This window comes from Lutjanus erythropterus, chromosome 9 (genome assembly GCF_056507025.1).
Source record: "Lutjanus erythropterus isolate fLutEry1 chromosome 9, fLutEry1.hap2, whole genome shotgun sequence".
Lineage (NCBI taxonomy): Eukaryota > Metazoa > Chordata > Actinopteri > Lutjaniformes > Lutjanidae > Lutjanus > Lutjanus erythropterus.
The window spans coordinates 15,764,555-15,791,531 of NC_139325.1; the positions used below are offsets into that span (position 1 = coordinate 15,764,555).

At 37.8% G+C, this 26,977-nt stretch overlaps 1 protein-coding gene across 1 annotated transcript in view; it reads right to left on the reverse strand.

Moving 5' to 3' along the window:
- adcy2a (adenylate cyclase 2a) overlaps positions 1-19,093 on the reverse strand; it is an 80,831-nt gene extending 61,738 nt beyond the window's left edge. Inside the window, exons 1-2 of the mRNA XM_084726270.1 lie at positions 18,502-19,093; positions 11,492-11,689 (exon numbers count right to left, since the gene is read on the reverse strand). Coding sequence (XP_084582396.1) covers positions 11,492-11,689; positions 18,502-19,038 — 735 coding nt within the window. The 5' untranslated portion in view covers positions 19,039-19,093. The remainder of the gene's footprint in view (positions 1-11,491; positions 11,690-18,501) is intronic.
- Between the last annotated feature and the right edge of the window lie 7,884 nt (positions 19,094-26,977).

Consider the following 26,977-nt stretch of genomic DNA (forward strand, 5'->3'; position numbering starts at 1 on the left):
GAAAGGATGAGGACGAGGCAGGGTCCAGACATCTCTCTGTGAGGGGTAGAAGCTGGACCACACAGATAAGCTCATCTCCCCACCGTCAGCAAACACAGAGGGCTTTGTGGGGAGAGGATAAGCATCCAATTGATTTCAGGTTTGAAAATGGCAAGTGTACTGTATACAAACTCACTCTGGGAGAGAGGGGATGGTTAGCACAACACAGCTGAGGAGATATTTCGAGCCTCATGCTATGTCTTTCACCTGACAGTGTACTGTACTGACATTGCAGTTTGTAATGTAACTCTCTTGTTCTCTTACTGACTCTCTATGAGGATGTCAACACAAATAATGTAGTTATTTTGACAGATGACTGTGTTCCCTATGTTGGGGAGCCACTTCATGTCACTGGAGTGAAAAACATATTAAGAACAGTAGGACAAGCCAAACTAGTTTTGCTAAACCAGTAGAAATGTAATTGAAACACATTAAGTTTCAATAAAGTGCCATCTGGACTCAAGTAGTTTCAGTGCAACAAAAGATTTGTGTAAATTAATATGCACCGACATAAAAAGAAAAAAGGAGGGGAAGGGATAATTTCAATTTAATAATACTAAAGCAGGAATAAGTGGGAGGAAACTGTACAGTTTGTTTTCAGTCACCGTTTCTTACCCTCCACAGAGTACACTAATAGCTTTTATGTAAAAAACACTACAACTGTTTGGGAATGCTGACAACATAAAAGATGACCTATAAAGAATGCACATTAGCCTGTCCAGGGTTGTAAAATTTAACAGTGTGTTAAAGAGAAAAGAAAAGAGCATGTAAGGAGAGCTTATTAAAGAAGCGACAGCAATGAGTCTCTACATCACACTGCAAATCACTTACCTTGTATTCTAAAAGGGATAGTGAGGATATTTGAAGTGAGGTTGCATTAGGTACTTGACTCAATAGTCAGTGTATTATATTATACATATTACTGCTATGATAATGACTGTGCATGTAGATGCTGCAGCTGGTAGCTCCTTCAAATTTGGTACTTTTCTAGTTATTATCTATGTTATTTTTTGGGCTTTATTTCTGAAATCACCTATGATTGAAATACATTTGTAGGCATTAGAGAAGGAAGTGTGGGATTTAGATTTAAGGGCAGCGAAGCGCCACAGGGCACCCCAGGAGGAGAAGAGGTGAGCAGGGATTAGAGCCATGCTAACCCAGCTTGGATTTAAGGCTACTTCTGGCTGATGTCCAATCAGGAAAATGAAACTGACAAAATGGGCCTCAGGCAGACCAAGTGATGGGAAACTAGAGACTGCTGCCCACATCTTACAGAAACCTGCTCCACCACAGCATCCCGGATTAAGACTAGAGGAAGTGGACTCTGTGTTTATATCAATGATGCTTTGTGCAAAAACGCAGTCAAAGTTGAATAACAATGTTTCCTAGATATCGAACTTTTTATCTGATGAAGTTAAGAATGTGATCATGATGTCTTGTTGCTGCTGTTTGTTCAACCTAACGCAATACGTATATATGAAAACAGGTGTATGTATTGCCATATTTGATTTTGTTTTATATTTGTATGCTATTCTCTTCAGAACTCAATAAATTATCTGTATTGCATGTGTGTGTCTCATGATAATAAATTACTGTGTTATTACTAACAGTCAACGCTGGTCAGCACATCACTACTTTAGACAGGCAGAGAGATGTCCTGGTGTAGGAAGCTAAGCAGTGTTTGGCTGTGGAGAGAGTCAGTAGCAAAACATATTGTAGCCACCTAGAAAAAGGTTAAATGTATGCTAAATTCAGAATATTGTCACCCCTTTATCTCAACTCAGACAGCTCCTGACCCTGCACACAGCAGTCCATTGTACTCTCGTACTCCTCTCTACATGCCAATTGCCACCTACTGTAGGAAATGAGGCTGACTATTGATAAGTACCTCGTACAACCCCACTTCAAATAATCCGAACTCTCCCTTTAAAGCCAAGAAACCTTTATATTATTCCACATGTGGTCTGCTGCTCTTGTCAGCAAATTCTGAATTAAATAAAGATTGTATTACCTACATGTATTTTTGGTGTTATTTTATGTCCCTATTTACTACACAGTGACGACATTAACCACTGTGAGATGACGCTTTTATTTTAACTGTTAACAAGGATACTGGACAACCCTTTAGACAAACCCTTCTATACCACTTGACAACCACTACACCAATTACAGGACAATAGTATAAGCTACACTACAGTGCTGTCTTTTACCTACTGCATTGTCTCATGTTATGCTGTCGATCTGTGGTTATCCTTCATATGATTACCTTTCCCTGTAACTGCACCACCCTCCTACCACAACTCCTCCTCCAGCCTACTGGCTTCAGATTTATGACATGATTTCTTTCACTTCACACATTGTAGACATGCAACAAATGCTGCTATATGCTATTTTACAGGATAATTTACACATTTACTATTTGATGTATGTTGCTATATTTTACAGTATACTAACAAGCTTTATTTCAAAGAAGAGAAGCGATACATTGTGGCAGCTGCATTCATTAACAGTGACAGTCAGAGGTTCCTGTTATGGACAGTTTACCGCGGAGCACATTAAAAAAAATTGTTACGCAAAGAATCAGTTTCGGTCACTTATGAAATAAAACAAATAACACAAGTTAATTAAAAGATGAAAAAATGCCAATGCTGCTATGAACAGAAAAATATCTGAGATATGAAAATGGTTGAACCACACCGCAGAAAACTAATCACCATCTAAACCACATTTTCTAATATGAATGATCTCTGAATGAGACTTTTAAGTAACACAGACTCCTTCAATCCTATTAGCTGATTGGTGATCAGTATAAAACAATGAACAGCAATGGAAAATAATCCTTGCGCAGTGGTTACAGAATTGTCTTCTGTACACAGAAGAAGAAAGTAACCCACTAGTGCCACAGTTTGGGAGCAACAGCTCATTTGAAGAGATCTTGATGGGAAGCAAGAATTTCATAGTATTTTCATGACTACTCTTCCACAGTCAATCAAAATCCATCTCTGTCAATAAAAATTGCAAAAGCCAGCTGTTATATTTGCGTGCACTTGCAAAAAGGTTATGCTAACATGACATTAATTAAGTTGATTCAAGGGAATATTTGTAACCATCCCTTTTCATTTCATGACTGACTGCAAATCATGCTGCATCTCTCTTGTGGGGCATTTCATATTTCATACCCAGAGCAGGGTTACAAAAACAACAGGATTGTGCTACAGTTTTGATGTTGAAGGTTCCTTAGTTGTGAACTTCCCATTTCAACCCATTTCCAGCACAAATAAATCTAAATCTGCAATAACTGATTTATTTGACTACTTATTCTTTCCAGTATTTACTCGCTTCCAGCTCGTTAGTTGCTGGTTGCTCACTGAGTTTTTCCAGTGAAAATAGCTGCCTGTTGCAGCCTAAAATTACACATTAAAGAGAGATGAAAGTGAACCAAAACTGTAAAAGTTGAGAGCCAGACAGGTAAATGAGCTAAATAAGCTGAAACTCGCTATAAATCTTTGCAAAGCCAAAGTGAGCAGTCAATTTAAATCAGAACTCTCTGCAAGTTCATGATGAGCGATGCCTCACACACTGTCATTTGATATACTGTCTAAAAAATATAGATTACATTTGCTTCAAAGTTAACCAAAGCTGAACCCTTCATGAAAGTGCCACGCAAATTCACTAACTGATTTTAGTATAAATTAGGATTTGTCCCTTTTTTGACAATCCATTGCATAGCAAACATTGTAGTGACTGCATAATTGTGTACAAGAGTGTGAAATTGTTTGTGTCTTTAAACAAGGCTAGAACCACAAAGAGTGGAGTGAGAAAACCACGGACTCACCACCGTATATCAGCATGGACGCAACAGGAAAGGAATGCTCAGAAACAGAGATCTTTAGATCTAAAAATCATTGATGCATTTGCCTCTCCATTCCTCTGTGTCCCATTTTTCTTTTGCTCTCTCCTCTCTCTACATTTCAAACCACTTTTTTCCAATAAGGATACTGCCACACAGTTAATTATTCAGACATTTAAGTCAATTATTTAAAGCACATTACTGCGCATACTGGTAGTTTAGCAACTACAAGTCCTTTAGTTATCGGTATTCTCACTTTTTCCTTTCTTGCTCATGCTAATTATGGATTTTTAAACTGCGCTTATGGACAGTGACATTTTCCTCCAGTGACTAGCAACAGCAACACTGCATGAATGATATTAGCAAGAGAAACATCGCATGAATGACATGAGACTGAAGCCATCATCCTTAATGAGCTACACATGACAGGTGAGGTGGTGGGAGAGCATGAGACCCCCCTCCTTTAATGACTGTTTCATTTTCCTACTTCTCATGGCTACCTCCTTGCTACAGCACAGAGAGCATTTAATTAACTCTGACTTTTACTTCGCCTCCTTCCGTTTCTTTTCTAGAGCAGACATCCACTTAGCAACTGCACAGTAACACCAGGGTGACCACAGATTCAAAGACTTGGTTATTAATATAATTGGCTGATGAGCAAATGTTGTGGAAGAACTTACACTGCAAAAAGAGCAGTGTCTTTAAATTTTACTCCAGGTTGAGATTTAAACTGGTTTGTGCATTTAATTCTGTTGGATCTTCACATATCAAATACGTAGTCATAAATTAAATGTGCAAAAATAAGCTCAATCTTAAAATTATGTAAACCTAACTCAGAGCACAGACAGTTTGCCTGCAGTTACATGAGCACAAGATTATATATATATTATACACAATGACAAGCAATGATAAGTTCTACACTGTAAGTTGATCAGATGTTTATAACTGTCAATTGTCTGTCAATGTAAGGTTCAGCTGGGGTCTCAGTCTCTCTACCCTCTTTCCTGTCATATCTTCAGCTGTCCTGTCAATAAAGGCAAAAAATGTCCCAAAATAATCTTAGAGAACAAAAAGTAAGGCTCAGCCCATTATCTTGAAAAACAGGCCCACTGCTCCAAAAATACAGTCTGGAGTTCAGTGACTGCCTGCCAGACTGAGACTTATAATTTAGTAAATATATTACAGATTTCTCTTTTTAAAAAAGTCCATATAAATGCAAGCATTTACATGGATTTGAATGTAACAACTACAGGTGTGAGAAAATACTGATATTTGCATGCTTCTTGTCTCTCTAGGTTGATGGCTATAGCATGGGTGTGGTATGGACAAACTGTTTTTGACAGATGCCAACAGTATCAGTAAAGCTAGCAGTGTAATATTTTATTGCCAGCTTTCATCATCTTAAAGTCATGGCACTTTGCCCAACACTCATCGAAATATTTCATGCCTGGAAGTGCTGACCCTGTCAAGCTTCAGGGACTACTGGCATGTCTCATGTCACTGGCATGATATTTGTAGTCAATATGATCATCTTCAAGTGCCAATATGTGTTCAAAGTGAATGGCAGCTCATTAGTATATTGGCTCATTATTTGGCTTTGATTTACAGTTCAGTCAAATCAAGGCTATTTGAAGAGGCTGCATCTGTCAACCTCAGAGAATCACATTTTGTATGTATGTATATATATTGATATTCAATGGATATTTATAGCCATTTTAATTCTTTTCGTTATTCGTCCGGTTTATTTTTCTCTTCTGGTGTTTACATATATATTTACTGTGTATGTACTACCCTCATGCTATGCTTGATAACCTGCTGTTACAACATAAGCATTTCCCAGTTTGGGAACAACAAAGTACATCCATCCATCTATCCATCTGTATAATTTGGTTCTTTAGTTATAATAAGGGGATAGATTTACCCAACCAGCTAATATGCAAGATGGCTCTATAAAGCTGAACATGAAAATAATTTAATAAAAGAATGATAAAATAAAAAATGAAAGTCATTTTAAAGTGTAATCATAAGATATTTTTCAGATGCTGGGCATTGTCCTCTCAGTATTCCTTTTACCATGGTGACTTGTGAATCTCAAGGGAGACCTAAAAATCCCCATGCAGGCTAATAGAATGCGAATACCCTTTTTTCATTTGTCCTGGGTTATTGGCAAACAGCACATATATATTATTCAAAGCTTTTTCATTACTGACTCTGTGAAGAGATGTGACTCACATTCATTTCAGATACCTGAAGTAGTTTCTCCGATCTCCACATTGCAAGTATACAAAACATACTGTATATACTGTATACTAAGGTGGAGCAATGTGAGTTATTTCATTACTCCATGATACAGCAGGAAGCCCCTAAAAACATGAGCATGCACCAACAACAATGTCTCCTCAGAGGAGTGTTAATTAACATGGCTAAGATGCAGCAGCCAGGGAGCATTAATGGCATAATGGCCTGCCATTTTTAGAAAGCAAAAGAAAGGAATGAATGGAGTAGCATGCGAATCAATACATCTTTAGCTATCTCTTTGTGAGAGAGGTGGCCACACCAGACATCTGTCTTGCCAAGTGTTATTTCAGCTTTCAAATGATGAAGACCTAATGTACTGTGGTGTTTTCAATGAGCCCTGTTGCAGGATGCATATGACTATATCAATGAACATGCTGTTCATCTGTCTGCCACATGTAACTGCAGATATAATATGGCTACAGAAAGTAAAATACATAGCATGAAAGTATATAGTGCACAGCTCCTGGAAATTTGTCAAGAAACAAGGAATATTCTGTATATTTCTGTGGTAAGAGTGAGCAGTTATTTTTTCCTAACCTTACAGCCTCAGATTATCAGTAGCTTTCTAACCACGTCATAGGTTCTCATTTACATAACTGAAAGCATCTAAAAAGTATTAGAAATTTGCTTTAATCCAAATTAGAAATATTGTCATTTAGGTTTTTATCACTTTCCTGGGTTTGAATCGGATGTGCTTGTGATAACTGACATATATTATTAAAGTTATGCAATTATTTCAAAGCAATCATTAAAAAAATCTATTTCAGTTGTTAAGTGGGTGCAAGAAAACTTTTCTGCTACTGCTGCTGCTCTCAGGGAGCTGAAAGTGTTATCTTGCTCCAGACTCCTTTGACACGAAATCAATAGTGTATGCTATATTTAGAACATTTTCACCGCTTTACTTTGCTGTCAGACAGCCTTTTTTCAGTCAGGGAACTGAAGCCACCGTCTATGCTCGCTTTACAGCCACAAGACTCCTTTGAAAAAAACTGTTATTTTACCTTGCAGAACAGGGGAGTCGTTGGTCTACCGGTGCTCTCAGCCGATGGCAAGTAATGTTAGTTTGAATCCATTTTAAAGTTTAAAAACAACCAAAGTTACAAAAAAAAAATGATCAAGGCAGCAGTAATCCAGCAACTCACCTTGTCTGTGAGGTTAAATTGTTTTTTTTGTCAAAGGAGTCCGGTGGCATTGATGTGAGCATATATACAGCAACTTCAGTTCCCTGTTGGAAAAGGCTGTCTGACACCAAAGTAAAGCAGTGAAGATGTTCTAAATATAGCATACACACAAAACAATATTGTTTTTTTTTAGGTGGTCTATTTTTTAGGTGGCTAAAATACGTCATTGTGGCCCGTCTACAGCAGTCCACACATGGGGCTCCTGAGGGAGCTGTCAGTCAAATATGATAAATGGTATAAATAGCAAAATATGTCTCTGAAGTAGGTTTTCTAAGAGTTACGGGTGTTTGTTCATGGGACACAGTCAGAGAGCCTGCAGTAGTGCACTATAAGAAGCTTGATGGACAAAAATATGTATTGATTTACAAAAGTGGATTTACAACACTTTCACACAACACATCTGTCAGGCCTCCAGCTGACTGCACTTTTTCACCAGAATGACTCTGATATATGATCTGTTTGTAGCTTTCTAATCAAGCAGTAATAATATTCCACTGTGGCTGCATTCATTCATTCATTTTATGTTGACCATGCAAACAGCTCTTGGTCACAAGTTGTGGTAACTATCAAGTTGAATTCTGTACTTTCAATTCAGCAATTCTAGTAGCAAGCACGAAAAAAAATAATGATAATATGGAAGGTTCTGTGGTGGCTCACAAAATCACAGCATTCATGATCTTTGACGTACAGTTTGCTGCATCTCTATATTTCAGAGACGGATACAAGTGATGGTAGAGGGCAATAAAGAGAAAAAGTAGAATAACACTGACAGTAACAACTGACATTAAGTAGACACTGTAAAGTATGCATAAATGGTACTGAGTTTAGATTATCCGAGACGTGACAAAAAATATCGTAGCACAAGAAGCTGCTTAACAGTAAACTGTTGGAAGACCTCTTACTCAATTAACCCAACCTCAAATTTCTTCTTTGTTGTGTCGTCTTTATTCTTCCCCTTGTAATTCTCTGCTACAATGAATGCTATTCTAATATCTGATAGATATAAATCCTTTGTGCTTCCTTTATGACAGCAAATAATTAACAGCTTTGTAAAGACAAACCACTGCTAAGTTTCTCAGTACCAGCTTTTAGTTTTCTCTCATTTGTTTTCCATATTGTGTATGCAATTTTATGAATAATGAATTTGATTTATTTGATTGTTTCATCAAGTTTTAAGGAATGTGATGAATAAAAAACAATAAAATGAATCTGAGCCATGACTGCTTAGGGTCTAGGACAGTTAGAGACACTTTCACGTTTCCAAGACAATATTGACAGTTAAGGTAGGAAGTATTCTATAAATGACTCATGAATAAATGATTAATTTGGGTTAAGGGTATGTCATATAATGTTTTTAGTGTGCAGGAACAGTGTGTCAGCTGTAACTTTTAATTTGAAGTCCATCATTATTATTATTTTGTTTTTGTAACAGATGGACAGACTTCAAAAATGCAGTTTTTATCCTGTTAACATATAATTCTTATTTAATCTCTATTGCTTTTAAAGAAAAATAATGTCTAAATATATTTACTAACACTCACTGAGACAGAAGCATGAAGAAAAAGGAAAAAAAAAACATGATGAAATGTCAGGAAGCACTCAAGCTTGTGCGTGATCAATCCAAAACTTAAAAGACAGCCTGTTTTAGAATGTAGGTCAGATATCACAAGAGATGAAATAAAGGCTTAAGGAGGGAGATTTTTTTTTCCGGGCCGTCTGAATCCCTAGGTCTTCTTTCACATTTATCCATGTTCGTTATAACTACACTCCACATGACAGACAAGGAAAGACACACTCTCATCATAGACTTAAAAAAAACCACTTTGTTTTTTTGGTCTGGAGAGCAGCTGTATGTGTTTAGGTATTAGGCAGAAGCCAACTCGAGCAGAACAGAAAACAAGTGAGTAAAAGCCAAGACAAATCTCTCGCTCCTCGTGCTACCAGATTTCATGATGTTTTCTGGCAATCGGGGAAATTCCCCCAAGTGTCAGATTTGTAAGACTTAAATTAGTCTTGCATAGCCAGGCCTTCAGCGCTGTTTCAGTGCTGGAGAAAGGTCTGTCCCCACACATTATCATTTTGCATTGGGGAAAAAACAGCTTGTTTATATTCCTTTAAACATATCACAATCATCTTGAGTGGCGCAAAGCCCAGAATGCATCAACAGTGCCCCTGCAAAATAGTGTGAAACTTGTTCTGGTAGAACATTTGAAAAGGGGGAGGTGAGCCCTGATATTAAAAGGTAACAGCTGCTAAAGTTGGACCAATGGACGCTGGCTGACCTTCATAGACCACTGAGCCCTCTACCATTATAACACTGTGATATAAAAGCCTTCTGTATTTGAGGTAATGCGTCCCATCAGTTTCCATAAGGCAAAAGTTTTGTTCTGTTTTTGACATGTAGGAGAGAAAATAAAAAGGCTGCTACTTTATGTCTCTTTATGGCCCGTTTCTCATTATCTTGTCATTAAAACTGATCAGTTAGGTTTGACATTAAACTTTATTTCCTTGTTGTTTCGTAGTGGTTATGTTCTGAGCACAAATAAACACTCCCCACACAACCGCACGACCACAGCTAATTGCCACAACGCCTGATTGTGTCTGTCTGAGTGAGACAGTTGGAGGTTGCTGCCAGAGCGACAGTGGGAGGCAGCGGTGACTACAGCCGGTGAGCAGGTTGACTTATCAGCTATGGGACAACAAATTCACCTCAACACTGATGTCATCGTCTATTGGCGAGGTTTCACCGCCAACATTGTCATATGCCAATTTGGTAGACATCTATATAATCTGCTATATCAATATCAATTACGAGACCTGAACTTTGTGTATCAGCTGATAGTGTACACCAATACAAATACCAGTGTTGTTTTATTAAATAATCATTGAGCTTTTCATGCCTCTATTGATAGGACAGCTGCAGTGAAGACTGGCTGAAGGCTGGAATCAAACCCACAGCCACTGAAGAGGACGGATGGCCTCAGTACGTAGGACATATGCTCCACCAACTGAGCTACGGGGTGTTTAAAAAAAAAACAAAACAGAAACACAACCCCAAAACAGTTCAGTTCAATCCAATTGACAATCACAACAGAAAGCCAACAGAAAAAGCCTGTTCTGGGTTTTCCCACAGATCCCCACAAAACCAAACCAAATCAGAAAATAACGACTGAAATAACACCATCTGTATTCTCAGTTCAAAAACAGAGATTATTTTCAAATTTATTCACTAGCACCAATGGTACCGTCGATCAGTCTGTCAGTCAGTCAGTCATTTAACCCAAGACACTGGCAGCTACTAGATTGTTCCTCCTTCTGAAACAGACTCCAGAGACTTCTGCTTACTATGAGCTGGCTACAATAAAGTGGACTTTGCAACACAATCTGATGCCAAGGTAAATTTGCCATTTCTTTTCTCCACCGATCAAAAAATGGTGTATGGGACACTGCTAAGGAGTGGCAGGGTCCTGTTTCAAAGTTAATATATTGTGTGGTATTGGACCAGCACTTAGATGCAGGCACTTACCAATACTCAATTCTGCATTTTAGACATTAGCGGAGGCAACCTCAAATGACAAAGTAGGAGAATGCTGCTTGAAATGGGCAGCCAATGGCAGGCTTTTACCCAGAATCTATGTCCAGTAAGTCAGACTAGATTTAAATAAATAAATATGTCCCCTGACAAGTGGAAATGATCAGGACTAGATATGGCTGGGGTTATCTGGGTAACTTCCACAAAATGTGCACTTCTAAAGCCACCAAAAATCCAAACAGATGTTGTCATTCAGCACAGGAGAACTCAGCTGATCTCAAGAGAAAAAAGAGAAAGGAAATGAAAGAAGAAACACACATCAGCAACATCCAGAATCTATTGGCCTAGATTTCTATCTCATCCCTGAGTGTTTGTGTGCTTACATTTGTTTTGCTGAGATACTGTTAAGCACTTAATTTGCAAAAGATAGTTCTTCTTGGGAATGAACAATTTACAGCACTGATTATTCAAAATCTTCTTTCACAATCTGTGTTTATTTGCCTTTTCTTAAATGCATCAAATAAATCACAGAATGTACCAGATGTTCCTCCTCAACACATAAATTCACCACAGAATATCTATGTCTCTTACCTGATCCCATGGACAGATGATCCCACCAGAAAACATAAAAAGGTAACCCATGGCAACCAAGCAGGCCCAGATGACCAGTGAGAAAAGACGTAGAAGCTTCTTGAAGATTGACTCGATGCAGACGAGTACAAACACAGCCAGGAAGATAGCCAGTGCTGTGGGCACAGTGATTACAAAGGCCACATGGTCCTCAACGTTCTGAAAAAGGACAGGATAAAAGGAAATAAGTGACAGTCACATTGCCAATTTAGGAGAGAGGGGAAGAGATATGAAATTTATCAGAGAAAGGAAGAATAATTAATTAGAGAGAAAACTTGGTTTGCCTGAGAGAGATAAATAAAGAAAAGAAGCAAATTTAGAAGGCAGACTTCTCGAGGGGGCATGAAACAGCCTAACTGTGTTATAAAAAGCCACTCCTCTAGCTCCATCTTTCCTCTTTAATGTCCTGAAAATACAAGCAACCAAGGTAGATACGTGACTCACCCAGAGAAGCAGTGAATACAAAATATAGCAGATCCTCCTATTTTTCTGCTTTTTCAAATACAACAAGGTTTTACTACTAAGACTGCTCTTTGCTAGCTGTATTCTGAGAGAGGAGTCAGTGATCAGATGAAATTTGCTTACTTTAGTCTGAATGTCTCTCAATAGCTTTAACTTTCTGTTTGACTCAGTATGAACTGCAAATACAGAAATATCACTACAAAATATATGGAGTCTTCTTGCTTAAAAATATGCCTTCTGAATCACCCGGATCAAACCTTTCAGGTTTAGATGTAATAAAATAATGGTGTTTATAGCATTTTGCATTTGCAAATTCCATACTTCTCCAAACTCAATTTTTTTTTCAAATTCATTACTTCTTGATAGATTGTTCAGACCATATTTGACATCTGAGTACAAGTAGCTATATGTTTATCATGTAAAAAAATGTCTTAATATACAACTCAACACATATGTTCATATTCTGAATATGTCTGCCATTATGTTAGCAAATAATTACCAGAAGATTGTGGCTAGGTACTGTAGCTCATGCAAATTAATTAGGACCAAACAAATTCAATGCACAGCATTATATTACTTTCCCTATTTGAACCTTTAGCCAACCAGGCTTTATATTTGGGATTAGCAAGCTGGCCAATGGAACCCTTGCATTTACTCATTGTGGCCATTCAGTCCACACTCCTACACAGAAAGTTGGACAATGTCAAGATTAACTAACCGCTGTTACCTATACTTGTATTTTTTTTTATATTGTTCAACTGTGGAAATAACATGTATTCGTGTTCCCATCTATTTTTTAAGTCTTTGTTATAAATAAGACTCAAAAGAGAGGAAAACGTTAATTCATTTACTTTTCACAGCATCTGTGCTGCCTTGTTTATTCTTCATGTCCGTGGAAAGACAGTTTGCCAGCCATAAAGGTATGGTTTACTTATGCAAAAAAGACAGTCTGTGACAAACATAATATTTGGTTATTTGCGATGCTATGTGTATATGCAATTTCAAGAAAACAGTATTTTCTTTCAAACTAATTTGGTCGTAGTCGTCTGGATTTGGTGCTGTTAAAAGGTACTTGGGACACATCTGTTTTGCAGGCTGTGACATACAAGCACAGAGGCACCTCTGAGCATATACCTTAGAACAGAATAGAGGAAAGAGTCTAGAAACAAATATTTTTCCATATTGTCTTTTCCTTTTCTTTCTTATCTAGACCTGGAAATTACTGACAAGGATGTCTGTGTAGCTCTGCCGACTGCTATGCCTCTCAGCCTGGGAAAGAAAAAATACCACCATTCCTCTTAATGTACATTATCTCTATGAACATCATTCATTTAAGCTTCCAAAGTACAATTTGGAGCATCTCTGAGATGTCTGAATTAAGGATAGGGCCAGTTAAGGAGTAACACATAACAAAGTAATGCATTGCTGTAATTCCACTACTTTTGGCACTACTTAGACATGTAACTAATTACTTTTTTCAAATTGTCAAATTAATGACGCAATTACTGGAATGACAATTACTGGAATTTAAATAGATTTGTTACTTTTGTGTTAACTTTCAACTCTACAACTCAACAACAGGTTTAACCCCCTTCACTTTTACCAGCAGTTAGAAAACAACACATGGGAGCTCTGGTCATCCATGATTAACATCAGCTGATCTTATGGTGGTGTGAAGCAGTTATGGGAATGTGAGCTTGCTTTTTATCATAGTAAAATATAAACTGTTTATCACATATTTATTTAGTAACAACTTTAGCAATGATTGGTTAACATTTCAACTTCCTGTGGGTGTTGCTCTACTAAATCCTACTGTCTAAACCATTAACAATAAAAGTTTAGCTCACAGGTAGACGCTAGTTGTTGCTGCCTCCTCCTCCTATCTCCTTACTCCTATCAGTGATAATGGATGTAATATAACTACACTAAAATAATATGTCTGCATACATATATAAGTAACACAAAAGCTTATTTCCTTAGGAACCAATTACTTTAATAATACAGTATTTGATAAAGTAATTCATGTTCACTTTTTAAGAGAACTACTAACTGTAACTTATTACTAAATTCCAGTAACTTGCCCAACACTAAATATGACTAAACTGCAAAACCAGAAAAAGTGAGTGGGTGAAAAAAAAAAAAAAACAGGTTAAAAAAAATAAAAAATAACAATATGAGGTTGAAATAAAAGTAAAGGAAAACTATATTCAAAATATTCAACTCAATTACTTATTCATTCATTCATTTATAGTTCAGAATAATCATATATCCATATTCTAAATCTGTTACATTTGAAATTTTACATATAGTATCTTTTTTCTGTTGTATATTTTAAAATATCCTCGTGGTTCAACAAAGGCAAATCTAAAATAATGTTCAGAATTTTACTCTTTAGAATGGTACTCTTCTTTGAAGCCTTACCACACATATCTTTTAATAGGGACTTGATAACATGGTCAAACAGATAAGGTTAAAATTATTTCAATATGGCTGAATGTACACGCCAATGATCCATATCCATATCCATATCCTAACCCTAACCCTAACATCCTATGGAGTGATGGAAAAACTCTAAAAAGCCCCCTCTGTTAACCAGTGGCAAAGTTGAAACCCCATCCATAATGGATTTGCTGCAGCCTTTCTGAAACACACTAAGATCTAAAAGTTCTAATAAAAAATTCAGGAGTTTCTTCAAGGTGCATGTAGGAGGATAGTGCAGTGAAATGACTCGTTTGTGCTGCCTGCCTTTGCCAGACTTCATCCCATCGTTGCTTTTTTCCAGTAGTGTGACAATGGGAGATGGAAAAGGGTCAGGGTGTGAATATGTAGGCAGATGTGTCACATCTTCACTGGCATGTTTGAATGTCTAGGCAAGGATGTCTGTCAAATACACTGATGTCTACCAACCAAACTACAGCCCAAATAGTCTTGTGTCACATCATCAGTGGCGACTCAGGATTTCTGAGGGGTGAAAAAATGAAAAGGGCACCAGCTGTATGTAGCTGGGCAAATTTTCTAGCATGTAGGGCAGCCTGAATGGCATGTTTCCTCCACTGGAAGGACACCATAGAGAGCACTTTTTCATGTTTTGCCTATTGGAAGGCCACCTTAAAAGGAACTTCTTCACATTTTATCCACTAGAAGGGTACCTTAAAGAGTACTTTACCATATTTTATCCACCGGAACATCACCCAAGAGGGAACTTTAACACGTTTTTCACACTGGAATGGCAACCTAGAGTGCATTTTATCACAATGTCGTGGACATTGGGCCACGCTAGAGGGTAATTGTGCCCCCCAGCCCTCTGAGTCCACCAGTGAATGTTGTTACTGGGTAAATGATCATTCTGACTTTTTTAGTTTAACATCAGGACCAGTAATATGCTGACACTATATCCCCATCCATAAGTACAGAGCTTTGTTTGGTCTTCCATTAATTTTTAATCTTTAAAAACTACAAATATCCACTGTGTAATTTAAACTGCATAATCCAAAATAATGAATTTGTTATTTTCAAATTCTCTTTTGAAGTGGTGCTGCTATATTAATAATCATGCACACTGGTGGAATAATGTGTTGGTTTTATGCATTGCACTCCCTCACTAATCACTAAAACAAATTCTTATTCAATCCATTGTTTTCACAAGTGACCTAACCATCAAAATGTTTTTATGCCAGTCTGTCTCACAGTGCTTCTGTCTGCATTTGTCCTCCCTCTCTCCATCTCTCGCTTTCTCCTCCTGTAGATCCCCCCTGCCCCCACCTTCCCCCTGTCTCTTCCTCATACACAAAGTCAATGCACTGGGACAGGAGAGGATATGTGTGGCTGCAGAGAGCCACAGAGAGTTTGTCTCGCCCAGAGCAGAGCTCCAAAACAGCTCAGGATTTAGGTCAGCCAGACAGCAGGATGGAGGGATGATAGGATACAAATAAAAGAGAGAGACAGAAATATGATGAGGTGAGAGATGACACAGACACGAGAACGCAGAGGAATAGGGGATGATGGAGGAATAAAAAAAAAAACAAGGGAGCAGCAAAAGTCATGCCCATCCAGCAGAGGGATAGAGCAAAAAGAAAAAGAGGATGTAGGACAGATAGAGAAGTGACCTGACAGGAAAAGGCATTTACTGAGATGCTTGTTCGTTATAAGCCCACAGAAACACAAGTGCCAGAATGTGCAGAATTATATTCTCAGTGTCTGACTGTAGGGAAATAGTTTCTTCAAAACGGGGGATTTCAAAGGCCTTCTTTTCAGTTCTGGAGCACCCATGTTTCTATCTCTGCATTAATACTTAATGCTTTGGCTTCTCTCACACTTTACCACAGCTTAACACAAATACTGCAGACAGGATCAGATAATACACAGGTTCTATTTTTTTGTCAGCCAAGAACGACTCACAAGCCCTTCATTCATATTCTTTGTAATGATTTGTTGTAGTCCATTTTTTCCACTTCTACTTATGTGAGAGACCACAAGAGGAATGCATTAGAAATATATTAGAGGTGTATTAACATATTTGCACCATTTCAATGTAGAATACCCATGTAGAGAGAGAACAGGTTTACATGACACATGGTTAACTGGCAAGGAGAAAGATTTATATACACAATATATTTACAGTTATAGATTGTTAGAGTGTAATCAATAAACTATTTTAGATTAAAGAAATAAAAATATGTGCTGAACTATGAAACCCCTGGCAGAGTGACACGGACCTCTGGGGGTCCCCACGCCCCTATTTGAGAACCACTGATATAATAAATCCAAAGTAAAATGATCAATCAGGTCATTCATCGGTACAAACACCAGTTGTGGTTAAGTAATGAGTCAGCAAAATGATGAATGATGATTAATGTCTCAAATTATCTCCCCATGTATGAGGAAAAAAACATAAGGACAATTACAGCAGCATGCAGGGGTTATTAAAAGCCCATCAACTATCAGGAAAGTTTCCAAATTAAAATGATTCATCATAATATTGTGTCTCTTCTAATCACTTAGATATGGGATTTCATTTGTTGACTAATTAGGCTTGAGTGACTGTTTTGGCTGGCTCTCCAGCCAATCATGTTGCTGACCTCACCATCTGTTGGTTGTATGTTACAGCACTGGAAAACAGCGTCACCATGCAGAACTTTTCATTCTGTTTTCATTCTTTTTTTGTTTTTTTTAGACTTTTCACAATATCATCATTCTAAACTACAATACTAGTATTAAAACAGGCACTTGATACCTCTGTAAATACCACAGTGTAAAGGAAAAAAAACAGTCCTTGGCACACAATTTCTTTTTCTTTTTTGAATTAACAACAAGCACACAGTGCAAGATAATTAAGACTGAAGTGAAGTGTATCTTGTATGACCACTTAGATCTTTTTTTTATAGCATCGGCACTAAAACTATCAAATGTTGGTATTGTATTATTTTTTAATTTGTGGTATTGAAAAAGTATTGCTATTGGAAGCATTTTTACTTTTGACAACCTTAGTATGTTTAGCTACAATATACACTACATAACTGTTCCCATTGATAAATGATGTTCTCATGAATTTCATGATGTGTAGGGTGGTGTGTGTGTGTGTGTGTGTGTGTGTGTGTGTGTGTGTGTGTGTGTGTGTGTGTGTGTGTGTGTGTGTGTGTGTCAGTTCTCTCTTTGTCTCGCTGTCTCTGTCAGTGTGTTTTAGACTAATCCCTTCTTAATAGCAGACTCAGCAGTGACAGGGATGGGAGAGGCACTCTCCTAATGCAAAAATGTGATAAGCCATAATAAGGTTATGTTACTAGATCACTTAAAATCCATTATTAGATTGTGTTAATATGTCATTATGTTCAAAAACTCCTTTTTTTGATGTATATAATCAGGCAGGTTATTTCAGAGTTAAATCAAATTTTCAGCTTTTTAGAGCAAAGATAACCCTGTCAAAATAGTTACAGAGGGAAACAGATCTCCTTTCTGTAGTTCAGTCAACCATGAGGACAGACAATAACTAAGCCCCTTATTCCCCCCCTCACATTTATCTCACCCTTCTCTTCACATTAGTGCTGCGATGAGGACTGCATGCTGCGAGAGTGGCGTGTGCGTGCATATAGGTGTTGCACAGTCACACTTCTATATGTGTGCACGTTTGTATGTGTGTGAGAGGGGAGGTCATGCACTGTGTTGTATAAGTCAGCGGATTGTGTGCGTGTGCACACATGCACATTTGTGTGCACATAATTGGCAAGTCAGTTTGTTTGATCCTATTTCTATGCATTCTTAAAGAAAATGTGAGTTTGTAGTGTGTGTGTGTGTGTGTGTGTGTGCGTCTGTGTGTACAAAATGTGTCTAGATGTACCTGTCCACACTTGATATTCCTGCACATACTGCTGTAATTTACAGCTCACAAACAGGGATGTGCAATGAATAGTGCTGGAATATAAAGCCATGCTCCCACTGGATGTTTATTTGTACTTTTTAAATGTGCACAGTGAATCTGTGTGTGTGTTGCATGTTGTGAATGAGCAGCTTACCAGTCCTGAAGCAAAGAACACGGTCAGCAGAGCCAGGCAGGCTCCCATCACTATGAGCAGCAGAAACACAATCAGGGGATGCTGCTGGCTCATACAGTAGTAGGACTCATACAGCCAATCCGGGGACCGGTTTCTCTTCTCCTGACCTCCTCCTCCTCCTCCTCTATCCCCCTCCCCAGACTCCCCTGCCCGGTCCAGGAGATACCGCTTCCTCCTTATTGCCTCCTGCCACATGGATCTTGGAGCCGAGAAAGAGGAAGAGGAGGGAGAGGGGGTGGTCACTGCTGAGGTATTAGTAGTTTCCACCACAGATGAGGAGCAGTTGCTATGTTCCGCTCTCCTGGTGCTCTTGTTCTTGTTGGGGACCCTGGTGTGAGAGCTCCTGATCTCCAGCGTATCCTTCGGTTCCTCCTCCACCTCCTCCTCTCTGAAGTCCTTCAGGCGGAGACAACTGAAAGCTGAAGCTGAGTCTGAGTCAGAGGCAGCGTGCGCTGGCCGGAGGGGTGGCAAGAACGCACCAAGTGTAGAGCGCAGCATCCTCCTCTTTCTCCTCCTGCCAACATGTTGAAGCGGGAAATGAAGGGGAGCGCACAGACTGAGAGCTCTTTAGAGTGAGAGAGAAAAGTGGGAGGGAAGTGAAGCAAAAGGGGAGGGAGAAAGGGCTAAGGGGGAGGGGAGGGAGAAAAAGAAGGTGCAGCAGCAAGGAGAAGTCAGCAAATGAGAGAGTGAAGAAAATAAAAGAGAATAGAAATGACTGACTGACATTTATGCATGATTTATTATTAATCAAATATTATTTATTTTATATAATTTGAGCAGAGAGGAAACTATTTTTGTTAAAAAACTACAACTGTTTTTGAACTCAACCTCTGAGATGATGATTTTCATAAGTGAAATTAACCACTCCATCACATGTAATGTTTTTTTTATTATTATTATCTATTTCCCTTTCTCCTGCTTTCTCTCTCTCCAAACTGTCAACAGCAATTTGACTTCATGCCAGATTTGTTGAAACAGCTCCTGCTTGTCAAAGGTGAACTGGTAACAGATGCACAAAAGAGAAAACAGATTAAAAAGGAATTCTCCACCAGTAGTCGTAAGTCAGTTTTAAACTAGGATTAGCGCATTGTGGTTGTATGCCTCCGCCAGCCAGTCAAGTATCAGTTTTCCTCCATTTCCATATATCTAGTGGAGACGCTGAAGAAATACAATAAGAAGAGAGCTGTACATTATGTCACAATGAAGTTAACCTTTGACCTTTTGAATATAAAATGTCATCACTTAATTTTATTTCATTTCTGTGGAATTTTGTCATAATTAGAATATGATTTTTTGAATAACTGAGGTCACAGTGTCCTTGACCTTTGACCATCAAATTCTAATCAGTTCATTGTTGAGTTCAAGTGGATGTTTGTGCCAGGTTTCAAGAAATTCCCTCAAGGTGTTCATGAGATACTGTGTCCATAAGAGTGGGACAAACATAAGTTCACAGTGACCAAACTCTAATCAGTTCATCCCTGTGTCCAAGTAGACATTTGTGTCAAATTTGAAGAAATCTGTTTTTCATGAGAATGGGATGGATGTACAGACAAACAACCTGGAAACATAATGCCAGCACGGAAACAGTTAAATTTCCACATGAAAAGTACAATACAGCAAATCACGAGTTTAAGAATATTCTTGTGCTGAAAAGTCAGCAAAGTCCAATCAAAACCTTCATTATTCAGTTTGATGGCTCAGTAATTGAGCAGTTTCTAAATGATGTCTCAAGTCTTCTGTGAGAATAAGCAACTCACAGGGCAAAAAATAAACGAAAGAAGGCAAATTCCACATGTGGCATTTGTTCAAGTACTTTATGTGTGCATTCACTCACTCACACACTCATACACTCTCTCTCTCTCTCTTTCTCTCTCTCTCTCTCACACACACACAGATGTACAGGCACAAACCCCTCACACACAGGGGCCAGCCAAAATATGATGAAAGTGGTGCTGGCCCAAATACTGCTTTTATAAAGATGAATAAATGATGGCTCCCAGATTCTTCAGATCCCTTAACATAAACAACATGAACAGCCTCATTTGAGAGCTGAGTTTAAATTGGCAAACCATTACTGCACAAACCAATAAATCATAACTATATATACTGTCATTCATACAGAATATTTAAAGCCTTGTTAGGGTTGTCAGTTGTGTGAGTTCATGCTTGGCTAGTAGACTCATGTTTAAGTGGGTGGACAGTCACTTACAAGCTGCCAACAACCACAGGCCCATCAACTGTCTTCACGCCAGGATGATTGAGAGGCTGAGCATGTGTTTGTACTGTTTTCAATTGCTACATATATTAACACCATCTGGCTCACCCTTCCTTATATATATGCCATAACTTTAAATCTCACTTTGTCATATGTTTTCTTACAAATATGTATTCATAATATTTTTTAAAAGTGTGCCTATATTAGTGAATTCCAATATGCAAATGCACCTATGCAAATAATTATAAACAGAACTGTAATGTGAAAGTAAGGACAGCTTTAATTATTTCTTATAGGTCTTACAATTTCTTAGAAATATATTCTGTGTCGCTTGCGACCACTTCAGAAACATTAACTAATTAGTTTGGGCCAAATAAACAAAACTTTGTCAGGTTGTACAGTCCTTCGAAGGCGACCACACAGATAAAGGCAGGATAGGTGAAAACTTGCACCATGGTAACAGGGCTCAGAAACTAAGATTGCCCACGTTTCCTTGAGCAAGTAAAACGCCACTTCAGGCTTGTAAATCTAGCAACTCACTTGCCCGATTAGACAAAAGGTTAAAAAAAAAAGAATTAAACAAATTGTCTTTTCCGAAGCAGATGATGCAAGTAGCTGAGGAGCGAGCCATGCTTTTCATCTCTGTTGAGAGTTGCACATACACTCTCGCAGTAAAACAATGGCATGTGAAGATAAATTTTATGTGCTGAGGCACAAGGAAGCCCTTTAATTATCCTTGGAAAAAGGAGTTTAGTGACACAAGAGTTGACAGAATGTTCCTTGCAGTTAAGAGGAGTGCCAACAACTTCTCCTCCAGCACCTCGCCGATGAGAGATTGGGCTCGGCCTGGGTACGCCATAGCACGCAGACTTGGCTTGTCGAAGGCATTAGCCTATTTGATAGCTACTGCTCAATGTGCTAGTGGGAAAACAAAGTGTGTGCGCCATCCAATAAGGCTGAGTCATTACTTACTGCATGTCTCCCCTGTTCCTTGTTACTCTTCAGCTGTCCTTATCAAATAAAGGTTAAAAAATACAGAAAAAATTATATTTAAAATAATAATAAAAAACAGAAAAGGTAGGAAACAACATTTGGTACTGGAGGAGAGCTGCATGACTTGTTTTAAATTATCTTGTCTTGCTTTTGAGGTTCTACAGTGCTAAAATTACTCTATCTTGCTATCAAAATAAGTGACCAGTTGAGGTCATTCTGAACACCTTGTAAAAGGACAATTCGCCACTCATCAAAGAGGCTTTATCATTACCCTTCACAGATCATTCATACTTTGATGTTACACAGCAGTAACAAGGTTTAACTCACTCATATCACACAAGTTAATGTTTCCCCCACTTATCCCCCACAGTATCTCATTTCTGATTTATTTCCCAAGGTTGTAAGAAATAAATAGAATATCAAGATGTCCTGGTGATTAGGGTGGTGGCCAAAGTCCACCAGACAGAGACCTGAAAACCTCTGCGAGTAAAACTGAAAAGGATGAACATGTTGTCCAGCAACGCACAAAGAGAAATGTAGTCACTGTAATGCACCCAAACATAAACAAAGAGAAAAAAATTTAACTCCCATAAAGCCTTTTGAATGAGTGGCAATTCATCTTCCACCATTCACTGCAGATCTATAAAACCAGCAAGCCTGCAACAAATACATATTCAATCAATTAACTGTTATCTCAATGAATTCTGCCGTAATTACTTTTTTATCTGTCATATTCTGGATTGGCCCTGGTCTTATCTGTATCCTTTTCTCTGCTGCTACAAAGACCCAATCCACAAAGGCTGCACGATTTATCTTAATATTATCAAAATCACAATAAGTGCAAATACCGAAATTGGAAAAGCTGCAATTTTGGGATAAAGGTAAAATGTATGTCAGCATTATAATGAAGAGCTGCAGAGATGCCCCAGCCTACGAAAAGATATTTGTTTGGTACAGACCCAAACAAATGTTGCATTGTCATGATTTTAATGGTTTTGTTTTTCCAGTGAAAATGAAAATAAATGAAAATTGTGACGATATGAAAAATAGAATTTCCACTAATTGTGAGTAATATAGCAAGTAGAATATCTGTCAAAATAATTGCACTATGATTTTTTTTAACATATCCTGCAGTACTAATTAGGGGCATAATAATAGTAGGGGCATATATTTTGTAGATTTTACTACCAAATTAGAACTGAAGGCAAATGAATGACAGCAAATAGATTTAAAAATCTACTCCTTCTAAGTGCAGTTGATGTGGGAGATAAGGATAGAGGTTGTGATGGTTTCATTACAAGCACTGGTGGACAGCAGAAAACAAACAAACAAAAAAACAAAAACAAAAAAAACAAAGAAAGGTAGCTATTCTTTCATGAACCAAATTTTGTCATCTTCATCACTCCCTGCATATCATTGTGCCTTTTCTTTCATCTCCTTTCTCTTTATCTTTCTCCTCCACCTTCAGCTCCTCCTCACACACTTACTCCCTGATTTTCCACCGGTATCCTCTTCCTCTACTCCTGCAGTACAATCCTCATCTTTCCTTGATCCTTGAAGCCTCACACTGTCCACATCCTCTCTATAATCCAACCTTTCACCGTCTCTTCCCTCTCCAACACTCTGGCCCTCCCCATCTGCCTCCACTTCCTCAACCTCAACTTCTGTACCTCTTACCTCATCCAATATTTCCCCCTTATACCATTTTCCACCTCAGGGCCTCAGGGTCCTTTTCCCCCATGCCTTTCTTTTACCCTTCCTCCCCTTCACCTATCATTCCACCTCGACCTACTGCTTTCTCCATTACTCTATCGACCACCTTTACTTCATCTCTTCTGTCTTGCCATGTTGTTGATGGGGTTTGATGTGTTCATGTGTTATATGTAGTGAAGAAAAGGAGAGTTTAAAACAGAAAAATGTTCAAATGATTTAATATTTAATAAATATTCAATTAAGAGCTCATGCCATGTATTAAAAAAATGACTAAAAACAATGACTAATGTTGCTGGGAAACAATTCATACAGTCCAGTAATCCACCAAACTGTAGACAATTAGACAGCATCTAAACCGAACAGAGATTTCTTTACTGGAAGCTGAATTTTCAATTATGTTCCTGCAATTATTCAGTGATAAGGTACGATTAAACTGGCACTGATTCTGACATTATGTGACTCTTGGAATATGCAATTATTGTTTTATAACACAGACTCAAATCCATCTCATCGCTGCTCTCATTATTGCCAACATAATCTGCCTTCTGACATAATTCAGGCTGGTTTAATTCCCCGTTTGGGAGACTGATTTAATATTTTAGACAATGATAAAAATGGAGAAATATATACATTTGTAAAATCATTCAGAAATTCCATTTTTTTTAATAAGCTTTACAAATACCAACATTTTGTTGTGTGTTTGCTCAGTCGGGCTCTTTCACAATGACTGGTGAACACAGCTGACAGCACATTCAGATTAACAGACAGAGCTGCAGGGAAATAGGAACTTTCAGAAGGAGTTTGTCACAATACAGTATGTCTCACTTTTCATTTAATTTCTTAAAAGAGAAATATGTCATGTTCACTGTAGTAAATCATAAAATGATATTTCATCAGAGATCAAGGAAACATGCCAAGTTGAAATATTTACTTCAATAAAAACACCAAGAATCAACAGCCAAATAAAATTTTATCCAGGCTCTCAACTTGTGTTATTGTTTGACCGTTTCACATTAATTAAGAGTTCAAAATAATGCTGAATGTTTACTGAATGAGTTAGTGTTTGTTTGAGTTGTACAAAGTAATTAATAATCTTTTGGAAGGAGTAGATTTGTTTAACAGTTAAATTGAACAATATGTTAACAGTCTGGCAAAAGGCAGGCAGTCACTGAACTCCAACTCCAGAGCATGTTATTTTCAGAGTAGTGGGCTTTTGGTTTCATGATAACAGGCCTAGCTTTACAATGAAAGACAACTGACAGAAATAAACAGCTGATCAACTTACAGTGTACAGTGTTGCAGTGTAGTGTTCCTGCAGCCTTACTGAGCTTCCTCAAATCTGGGGAGGCCGCACAGGAGGAAAACAACTCGCCTCAACCACAAGTTGTGGATTAAATAACATTTTAACCTATTTAATATGCTGCTTAAAGCATACTTAGACTGCAGTAATCATTGTTAGATACACAATTTTTACATATTGCTCCTTTAAATTCTCACCAAGATACTTAAAATTAAACAACCTTTTATGCAACGAAAGAAAACCTTGAAGAGCACCCTATATTATGCTATTTATCTTGTGCTATTAAAGCTGTCAACATTTGAGGAACAGGGTGATGGAAAATAGTTAAATATACCTTCCACATGTACAGTACATCGCCACAATAAACCAGAATGTACAGTAGAATATCCCAAGTAAACTTTCTCAGCAGCTCTTATTGTCAAATCACTTCACTTCATTTGCTGAGAAGATTACAATTTATCAGGTATCATTCATCCATTCAATAGGGTGAAATGTAATTTCCAAAGAGAAACAGGTAGGGCTGAAAGATTTTTTTTAAAACCACAATATAAAAAAAGTGCAATTTACAAATAGCAACAGCTGCAGTTTTAATTATAACTTTTATAATAACAGGCCTCTTTCACAGAGGCTATTTTGACATATCACAGCGGGAAAAACAGGTGCAAGCAAAAAAATTGATGACGGCTGAATTCCATTTACCTGTGCATTTTTAGAGTCTTGGTGTTATATATTCTGGCTTACTGTCCCACTGTCATGACTTACTAGGATGCACACACAAGACCTGCAAGCAGGTTTTAAGGGGGTCCAAGCAGGTTGTGAAAAAGACATTTTTAAATCAGAAGACCAGATGCTGATGATTTGAAAGATTAAAATTCTGAAAAATTTGTGTCTCTATACCAAGCTGTTTTTAGGATATTTGCTTAAACATTTCCTTGAGATCAATCAGTGCCATTATACATGTCTGAGTACTGGGGGAATTCACAATCTACCTGCAAAGATGTTGTCTCATACTATTAGGAACACAATTCTGACAAAAAGAAAAAAAAAAGGGAAAAAAAATCACAACTTGCCTTTTTTGAGTGTACTGTATTTTGCAACCCATCAATTTAGTCAAGTTTTCTCTGCACAAACGCTCTTAGTGGAGAGAGAAAGAGAGAAAGACCTCAAATTACAACAATCACAAAACGCCATACAAAATATAATAAAGAAAAAGAAAGAGAGACAGAAAGAAAGAATATTCAGAACAAAAACAAGAGGCGTTGCAACAAGCAACGCTGCTTGGACCCCTAATTACAAGTAACACCTGTGCTTTTTCTACTCTGACAAGTCATCAGATTTACTAAGTTGTAGATAAAGCCAATTATTCTGTCAGTCTGTGAAACTATGCTACTTGTGCAATAGCGTGCTAAAAATAAGCTACGCAATTTTTTTCTACTACTTTTTGAATAAAACAAACACTTCAACCTCAACAACAATCAGCTGTACAATATCATCAGATTGTTTTCATGCTGAAACAAGCAAAATTTGTCATTATGCTTTTACAAAGATATTTTGCTATTTTGCGACTCATTTAATTTCTTCACCCCCTCCTCCCCAGGTTGCCTGTAGACTCAAGAGACAGAAGCTACATAAGCACAACATTGTAATTTGACAAGTCCTGCACTGGAAGTTAATCAGCTGCTTATAACTATCAGTTGCCTGTTAATGTAAAGCTAAGCTTGTTATCCTGAAAATAAAACCCTACTGCTCAGAAAATACAGAGTCTGGAGTTGGAGCTCAGTGACTGCCTGCCTTACTTCATGAAAATATTGCTCAATTTAACCATTTACACCTAATAGTTTATTAATGATTTCTTACGACTCATAAAGACACTTGCTCAGTCGATGTGTGAAGTCTGCATTCATTTTAACTCTAATAAATGTAAAATGGGCAAACAACAGCAAACCCTCTGGATCTAAACGAAAATTTCAAAAGGAGGACATGCTGGTTGCAGTGTTGTCGTCTGAGAAGCGAGTATTTCAACTTATTTAATCTCTAATGACATATCATGGTCATTTTATGATTTAGTACAATAAATATATTATTATATTCCTCCTGCTTTAACTTAATATGCTGGTGAGAAAAAACACAATCAGAGATTTTCCTCTAAGTGTGCAGCTCTGAGCAGGTGCCTCAGTCTGCTGTAAGGATTACTGCAGACTGTCACTTATTTGTTG